Raw genomic sequence first — 9,316 nt, 5'->3', positions numbered from 1 at the left:
AAAAGAACTAAAGACCGCAACACCAGAAGACAAAAAAGAGCGACAGTCACCTTTCATGAAACCATAACCCAGTGGAAACTCGGACAAGCAGGAATGAGTTCAGAAAACAATCCATAATGACACTTGAACTTGAAGAATTTTGTCTTTTCCGGATGTTAAGATCTGTAAAAACCCGACAACACTGACTCACACACTGCCTTTACAATACTTCAAAGTAACAACCGTCTCGTGTTTTAATTCATTTCCAAGAAATGGAGGAAATTATTTTCCCCACAGATAAAAACATTGACAAAACGAAATGATCACACATGAAACTTGTGAGCCGCAGAGCTCCGCTTCACCCGGCTCTCAGCTAGCGAGCATGATTTCCTCCTCTTAAAGCTCTAGACTCCACACTAAGAACGTAAAGCTCCGTGAACACAAACTCAATGTCGCACGTGTTGAGAGAGTTTGTGTGGATTGTCTGGCTCGTGGCGGCGAGCGGGCCTCAGGCTCGCCGCTGCCTAGGAGGGCGTGAGGCCCGGGCTGCTGAGCTCCGTGGCCGGACTGGCCAGACACTCGTTGGACTTCAAGCTGGCCAGAGACTTGTAACTGGTGACTGAGGTCAGGGAGCCGCACAGGCCGCGGAGAGACGGCGTTTCCTCTTTAGCTGGAAGACAGAGCGCACGGTGAATGTCCGGGTGAGGGTGGAGGAGATGTGGTGTGAGGGGAGACGTACCTTGGTGGAGCGACCACTGTGTGCCTGCAGGCCGGGCCTCCAGACTCAGAGTGTGCGACGGTTCCAGAGACGTCTGGGAGAGGCTCATGTCCGCAGACAGCTGCTCCAGACTCTGGAAACTCTTGCTGCGATGAGGGAGAGGAGGATCAATAAAGACCACACCACTGATTAGTGCTGGCAAGCATGGAGGACGGTTCAGCAGCAACCGCCGCCGAGTCGTTCTGTTGAGTGATCGAATGCCTCTGGGTTTATCAACGGCCTGTCAAGAGGAAAATCTACTTGCACCACAATGTCATGGGCGTTTTGGCAACTAATTAAATAGTGCAGGCTTCCACCATCAATGAAGACACTCGTATGCCAAATGGGTTAGCGCAGCACTGACTTGAAAAATCTACTTCTGGAGCATCGCGTGTAAAACCACCACGCAAACCTAAAACGACCCAACCCTGGCTGAGTGTGTGAAGATTTGCACAATACATATTATTCATGTTCTGACAGGAATGTGTGAGAATTAAAAAAAAAAAAAAAAAAACAGCAGCCACAGTGGCCCGACTGGCCTGAGCATGTCGTCAGTGTGACATGGACATGGTTTTATCTCTGGATTGGTTTTGCAATTTTCTACATGAAATGAAAATGAAAAGGTGTAAGCCGCTGTTTGAATGTTAAAAAAAAGCCAGACAGACAGACAGACATACTCCTCCCACTGTCCTGTACGCTTCCTGTACAGCAGCGTGTCCAAGGCCACGGCGTTGGTGTCCAAGGCGTCGGGAGACGGCCACTGATTGGTCAGATGGGCCGTCAGCTCTTGTCTGGACCGCAAATCATTGTTCTTCAATACGGTCCTGAAAACATACAGCAGTCGGAGAATTTGACACAATTAACAAAGAAACAGACGATATATTTCTGTGGAACAGTGTTGCTGTTGTTGATCTTGGTTTTGCCCCCCAAAAAATTACAGATGCCTGAATGCAGAAGTACAGTGACAAAGTCTCTGCACTTCTGAAGCTAGAAAACACGTTCAGCACCTCAGGGGCCTGGTGACCTGTTCCGGGTCCAATCTGGCTTCGTCTTTTTTCATGTTGTTCATTGTGAAATGTATTTTTTAACAATGCTTTAGCTTGAATTGATGTTTTTCTCTCTAAATTCTGTCATTCTCGTTTCACTGGCTGCAGCATCCCACCCTCTCCGTCACTTTGGCATTTCGCTTCATTTGAAGCCAGACTCCACAGCTTCACTTTTACACATCAAGAAGGAAATCTCATTAACTTCCTCACTCGCTTTCAATTAATATTCATTCCGTCGGGAGCATTTTCTCACAGACAGGAACATCAACACTAAGATGCGACGCCGATTGCACCTTTTCTCGCCACCTAAAAACAACTCCTGAGTGCTATTGATCCACTGGCAGCACAAATAGCGAACCAGCTGCGGTCCTCAGGCTCCTCGCTGTGTCCTAAATGTCAGATTCACAGTTGCCCCCCCCCCCGCCGCGGACATCTCAGGCTAATCGCCAGCGTCCTCACACTGCTCGCCGCGGCACACGGACTCACAGTTGGTCCTGCAGTTCCAGGATGATGAACTCCAGCTGCTCTTTCTCCAGCGTGTGTGAGAGGTGTGTGTCTGCCAGGCTCTGCTGAAGAGCCTTGTTATGAGACACGGCGTCCGACAGCTGGGCTTCTCGCAGACGGACCAGCTCTTCCAGGTAACCCTGAGGCAAACAAACACCAGCAGGCGCACACAAACACTCTGCAGTTTCACTTGTTTGCTCAGGGCCGCGGAGGCGACTCTGAAGTCTTTGTTTTTCACCTCAAAGCAAATAAGCGCAGAGCAGACAGAAACGCGAAGCCTTCTCAGATCCACAGTCTCACATTAAGCTGGAAGTTTATTTGTGTTCTTCACAAGACTAAGTTTCTCCTAAAGTGTCAAACGGTCTTTAAGAGAGGCTACCTTCTGCTCCAGCGCCATGCGATACTTCTGCTCGAAGCGTTTGCACTTGCTGACCAGGTTGCTCTGCTCGGTGAAGATGGAGGCGGCGGTGGCCGTCTTGTCGGGCGTGCTGCTCTCACTGCCGCTGCTTCCCAGGGTCCTCATCTCCTCTTCGTCACTGCTGATGCTGTCGGCGCTGCACAGGAAACCCACAGCGAGCGTCGTGCTGGTTAGCCGGTCCTGCACTGACTGAAGACGGCTTCTTACTTTGAATAACTGCCGAATGTAAATCTTTCAAACTCTGCTTTCACCCCCACTTAGATGAGCAGATAAAAATGATGGACAGAGCCGACACCCCATTAATGATGCATACTTTGTAAATAATTGATCACGCGTACTTCTGTGTGAACTTTAGGTACGGTGTGTAATCGATCACAGCGGGGCAGCTGCCGTCCAGACCCTCCCCTTTCAGACAGAAGCTGCAGAGACAGGAAAGGACATGAGAATCACAACAGTGGAAGCAGCTTCTCCTTTAGTCAAAGTAGACGCATTTTTAGAGTTATATTCTAGATTCTAAATCAAGAAAACATTTCTGGGATTACTTTACTACAAACACATTTTTCCAGAGAAGCATGGCATTAATACCGTGTGCTGAGTACTAATCTGTAGCAGACTCTCTACAGGCCTTTTTTTCTTTGGAACTTTTTTCTTGGTCAGGGAAAATGTTAGTGGAAATGTGGAAACACAGCTTCAATCTGACATTTGTAGCTAAAGCAACTGCACCAAAGGAAAACAACTCCTTGGCGTCATTTCTATTAGAAAAATAAAATAAATAAAATGACAGAAAATATGAACTGAGATAAAGTGGGAAGAGTCTTTGATTTTATGACAACAAATCTATTAAATACTGAATTGCTTTCAGCAAAAGTAACAAAAACCCATTAACCTTCATGACTTGCTGCATTTTACCATTCAATACTCACACTGTTGCTTTAAAAATCTCAATGAACTCATTCAGTCCAGAGGAAACATCAGTGGAGCTTTCTTTACCCTAAAGCGTTCTGGAGCTTTGTCAAATGCCACAACATTACATTTCAGAGCTACAAACATGCAAATAAGTTACAGTTTGTGATCAGTACCTGAAGTCGATGGTGTTGAGTCCGATGAGCGTGTCGGCCAACAGCCCAGCCTCCTCCGCCAGGATGATGGCTCCTTCCTCGTAAAACCTCCTACAAAACACACGCACGCACAGACACACACGCGCTCAGCTGTTCATTCAGTGCACTCTGGACTCCTTCAGGTGAAAACGAGTGAAACCTGGCAGCATGGGCGTTCGAACTTCAGGGTAACAAATATTAAAATACCAGCGTGATTCATGTTTATATGAATTCAACGTAAAGACCTGGTGGTTCTGAAGTCCCTCAAAGCAAACGAGATGTACTCCGACAGTCTTTTCTCCATCAGCACGACTCTGATCCATGCCCTGCCCTGCAGAGAGGGAAAAAACGCCGGAAAACGCTCAGCAAAGATTTCATCTTTCATCAGTCCAGCCTGTGACATGGCTGCAGACGACATTGTGCACCACGTCTCGCTCACATGACTGTAAAATGACACGACGGGAAGATACGGCATCAAACCGTTTCTCAAGGCTTCACTTCAAAACGTGCCAAGAAATCATACAATTAATATCAAAGTCTCCTTTCAAAAGCTGCGAGGAGGGAAAGAACCAGTACAGCGTTTGAACCGGCTTTGTGCAGAACGGCAGCAGTTCAAGTTATTTTCTCAAACTGTGCTTCTTTTGTTCTTTTTCTAAGAGGATCATGTCAAGAAACACGAAATCTGCAGCGCCTGGTTCTGCACCGTGGGTCGTGATGCTCTCAGAATCAAAGTCTGTGTACTCAAAAGTTGGCTTACATCTTGAAGCTTTTGATGAATAAAACATGTCGTGTTTGATCATTCGTATTTCTTCGACGCTTTACGCCTCACCTTCGCTCGGGATGATCGCACATTTTCCATGCTCTCTATGCTTCGGATGCAATTATGAGGTACTTTGCTGCAAGCAGCTTTTATGTAATCCCAGAAACTCCGAGGACTCTCGTAGCCAAACCATGTCGTCTGACCTGAAAAGACACACACACGAGGATTTGTATGAGTGGGAACGTGCACTCATGCTGCCATTCATCCTCAAGATCCAATTATCACAGAAAAAGAATATTTGTACAAATACATGCTGCGACCAGAACATCATGTTTGAGAGACATAAAATGTGGCTTATTTGGACTGTCTGGGTGTTTTGCGATTGATTGTCTGAGGTGCTTATCTCACCTTTGAGTCGATGACTGAGGATGTGCTCCAGGATGGAAACGAAGTTGAGAAACTCTGGAGATGAGTCATCTATCGTCTCAAAACATGAGCGGTCCAGCAGAGTTTTCACCGAAAACCTGAGGATGAATAAAACGCACACACACACACACACACACACACAAACACACTCTTTAAAGTCGATTAAGGGACGTATTTCTTAAAAGGGCAACATCATCAATGTTACACGTAAACTCGTTAAGTTTCTTTCATCTGGATTTTATCTGATTTGGGAACGAAGCAATAAGTTTCTGTCAAGAGCTCGAACTGAAAGCGGGGCCTGAGGGCAGTGTGTTCTGAGGAAACTGACATTTACCAGATCGGATAATAAATTATAAAAAAAAAAAAAAAAAGGTTTGGGGAGGGGGGGGCGAGGTGCATTATGGGAAATATGGGCTTCACTGTTTGTCGACTGAGTCATATTAGACTATAAGATTTCAAAAAAAATGGGACGGGGGGCCTCCGGCTCTGCACAGACATCCAAATGTATTTTACCGAGAGTCCACACTGAAACACACAGTTCACACACTCATCATGCAGCTTTCCAAAAGAAGAAACAAAGAGATTATTCTGACGGATGGAGCTCCTTCATTGTTGTAACGTTGTAAATGAATGATGGAAAACGTGAAGCACGTGGCCTCAGCAGCTTTAATGAGGCTTTGATTAATCTGCTGTGATAGAACCAGTCACAATGCGCGGCCCGCCACCGCCGCCCCGCGTATCGGCTGCCTCGGCCTAATCTGATTCCCAGCCGTAACGCAGGAAGGGAAGGTAATGGACAGGGCTGTGATGGATCACTGCCTGTGTTTTATGAATGCAGCCAAACGGTGCAGTTGCTTCATATAAAAAAAAATAAAAATGATAATCTGACTTCAGATCTCACGCTGCTTCCCTGACTCCTCCTTGTTGCTTAGCAGCAGGGTTATCACAGGCTGCGAGCTTCCTGAAAAACAACCCCCCCCCCAAAAAAAATACTGATAGCTTTTAGTTTGTACTCATGAGTAAAGTGATCAGTTTAATCACATCTTGGATCAGAATTTTAATCACTGATACCAGGCCTAATATACCGATACTCGAAAATGTATTTCCAGTGAGGATGGTAATGGTTTTTCACTTTGATAAAATCTGAAAATGAAGCCCACCCACTCTGGCACAGTAACTCCTTCTTGAGATCAGCAGAGGTTGAAGTCGAGGAGGCGTCTACTGACTTCCCTTCACTCTTTATTTTGAATGAAAAAAAAAAATGAATGGATGTATTTTATATTTGTCAGGGTCATACTTTATGAATAGAAGTTAGAGCTGATAACCTAAAGCGATCAGACACAACCAAATGTTATCTGTTACAATATTGATTTAAAAAAAAAGAGAAGAGATGAACAGGCGCAAGTAATAAAACTGAATGACGGGTGCAGTGGTCAGCACTGCCACTTGAATATACGGTACCCAAGTTTGATTCTTAAGCTTGTTTGTGGGGCGTTTGCATGTTTTCCCTGTGTCTATGGGGATTAGTTTGGGTGTTCTGGTTCAACACACTGAAAAAAAAAACACATTTGTCAGTTCAGTTAAAGGAGGTGAGTCATCCTCGCTATGCAAATCCTGTGAGGCGACGCCTGTTAATCGTCACTCGTCTCACTCTGGGAAAACGTGTTTGAAAAGATTTCACCTCAGGAATCACCCTCTCCATCTTGTCAACGAGGTTCTCTTTAGATCTGGCAGTCTGTGAAGAACAATGCTGTCAAATCATCTCAGAAAATGAACAGCGGTATTTTTTTTAAAAGCAGGAGTGGCTTTTTAAGTCAGGAGTGATTTCTTGTCTAAAATGCACACTCAAACACACACACTCTTTAGCCTCATTCCCATAATAAATTTGGCATGCTCAGCAAAAATCTGAAAAATGAAACAAATTCGTTCAAATATTATAGAGTGAAATGCTCTTGTTGGAAAAATCCAATCTCTTCTGATCTTAACTTGCAAAACTTTGAAATGTTGCTATTTACAGTCTCATTTTAGACAAATATGAAGTCAAACAAACAACAAACCTGATCTCTGATTAAAGCATGGAAAAAAGTGCCGAACTTCACTACACACCTTTAGCTCAGGTTTCTGACTGAATTTTGATTTTTATTTAATCTATTTTCTGGTTTTGAGCGAGTTGTGGGTGCTGTAGCTCATAAACTCTCTTTGTTCATTGGAGCAGGTTAACATTTCAACTCTTGTGCACCAGAAGGGAAGGGCAGAATAAAAAGGAGGGTTTACAAGACAGCAATGAGCTATGATGTATTTTAGAGGCAGAGATGCTGTGTAAAACAAACGGGACTGAGCTGAAGGTGGCGAAGATGGATATAATGAAATATTTATGGGAAAGGTAAAAAAATAAACAGATCAGGTTGAGCAGTTTAAGGCTTGAGAGACCCGACTGAAGAGGTCTGGGCATGTGCTGAGGAGAGATGGAGGATATTTGGATGAAGGATGTTGAAGATGGAGCTGTGAGGCAGGAGGAGGAGAGGATCCGTGGAAGAAAGCAGCAGGATGTAACAGGGGAGATTACAACACGGGACAACTGTTCTGTTAACGTTTCACTTGATAGCATCTGTTAATCAATTGATCCTTCAGATCCTTTATCAGGGTGTAAAATATGTGTGTGTAGGATATTAATTCCTTGGAGTGTATTTTGTTTGCGTATTTATCTGTACAATGTCCTAGAGGTATGAGAGGAGCTGCCTGGTCTATAAAAAAAAAAAAAATCACTTGAGTCTTAATGTTTCATTTTCTAGCTGTTTCAAGAGGCTCTTGACCAGAATCGAGTGTGAAAATGCATCTCTTTACGTAATCTGGCAAATATATTAAAGTGGAGGAGACGGCCTACAATCGGCTAACTCGGCCTATTTTCATGGCAAAATACGAAAGTAGAAGTGGGATTGTTCTCGTGTCTGAAATGTACCGCTGGGACTGTCGCTCAGCCGCTGACATCTGCCAGCAACACCGACAGAACCACAAATCAATACCGAGAGAGCAGAGCCGCTCAATCCGGCTGACAGAGACAAACTGAGACACAGGAACGTGACATGTGCATGCACACCTCAGCATCAGTGCAACTCATGGTCTCATGTTTTCCATCCTTCATGCACCGAGGAATGAATCGAGGACACAGAGTTCACACCCTCAGGCAGCATGCACTCTACATTGCATATGATTCATCTTATTCAGCAAATCTTTATTGTAAAAACTCCTAAAAATGTTTCATGGGGACAAATTATTCCTGGCGAAAGCGCTGAGAAGAAGCCAGGGGTGTGAAACCCACCCAACTTTACCCTGAGTGGTGAAGATCAGACAGCACAACGATCCATTAAAAAAAACCCAACACCAAATGTTTTAATTTCATTTAAGTGCAAAGAAATGCAAATTTGTTGACTGTTTTCACAAAACCTGAAAAACCAAGAAAAAAAAGTTGAATTTCAACATTTTTATGATGCCTTCATGTGCACAAACCATGTCCTAACTGAATATCCTACGAATGACTCGATGTTATCCTCACATTGTCCAGATCTGTAGAGAGATAATCGTTCATCTCCACAGTAGTATTTCTCTTGAGGTTAAAACCTGGCAAAGCTGGATGCTGACGAAGACAATTTTTGCACCCTCACTTTACTTTTTTTCCCCCCCATAATCAGCATATACTGTGAGCAACAGAGCTTGTTTTGAGGACTGCTGCACCAGACACAGTGGCACGTCCATCGAAAAAATAGAATGATCAGTTAATTCTATTAAATTTTCTGGTTAATTTCTACAGTTTGTGATGTTATGCCACAGGCCGCATGCTTCACACCCCTGATTCAGCCTCCTGCTTTCTGAAAATCCTGTTATCCTCCAATTGAGTTTGGAATGTAATTAAAACGTGATGGCATTAATGTTTGATGAAGGCGTGTGAATGAAAGCTGCCGTGCGTGTCGGACAAAGCTGTGATGCTTTCGCTGAATAACACATATCCACCTGCTATAATTAAAATCCCGTTCCTATCATAACGCAGTGTCTCATATTTTCTGCGGATCTTTGGGAGCTAAGCCGAGTCTCCTGCTCTGAATTACAGAATCTGCCGTCATGATCTGAGCCGCAGCCGCAGTTTCATCCCCCCCTCCACCCACCACCACCACCACCACCACCACCACACCGCCCCCCGTCAGTAAAGCCGGGAGGGTCTCCCACCTGCACACGGTCAGCAGGTTCCTCCTCTCCACCGCAGAGCCCCGGCCCGCGCCGCGCCTGCGGATCAGATGCAGCCCCACGCCGAGCGACGCCATCCGCGGCCGGTGT

General features: G+C 45.0%; 1 protein-coding gene across 2 annotated transcripts; it reads right to left on the bottom strand.

Moving 5' to 3' along the window:
- Positions 1 to 448: 448 nt before the first annotated feature.
- rundc3b (RUN domain containing 3b) lies at positions 449 to 9,316 on the bottom strand. Of its 2 annotated transcripts, XM_030102596.1 has the most exons (11): positions 9,209 to 9,316; positions 4,970 to 5,085; positions 4,631 to 4,764; positions 4,047 to 4,132; positions 3,784 to 3,873; positions 3,043 to 3,123; positions 2,666 to 2,840; positions 2,269 to 2,426; positions 1,414 to 1,560; positions 719 to 843; positions 451 to 649 (listed from the first exon to the last, which is right to left on the bottom strand). In XM_030102596.1, the coding sequence occupies exons 1-11, from the start codon at positions 9,301 to 9,303 to the stop codon at positions 504 to 506; spliced, it is 1,353 nt and encodes a 450-aa protein (XP_029958456.1). In that variant the 5' UTR covers positions 9,304 to 9,316; the 3' UTR covers positions 451 to 503. The 2 variants fall into 2 exon arrangements, with proteins under 2 accessions (XP_029958455.1, XP_029958456.1); XM_030102595.1 differs by having other exon boundaries at positions 449 to 843.

This window comes from Salarias fasciatus, chromosome 11, assembly GCF_902148845.1.
Source record: "Salarias fasciatus chromosome 11, fSalaFa1.1, whole genome shotgun sequence".
Taxonomy (NCBI): Eukaryota; Metazoa; Chordata; class Actinopteri; order Blenniiformes; family Blenniidae; genus Salarias; species Salarias fasciatus.
Note: the sequence above shows the minus strand (reverse complement) of the source record. Positions and strands in the feature narration are given on the sequence as shown.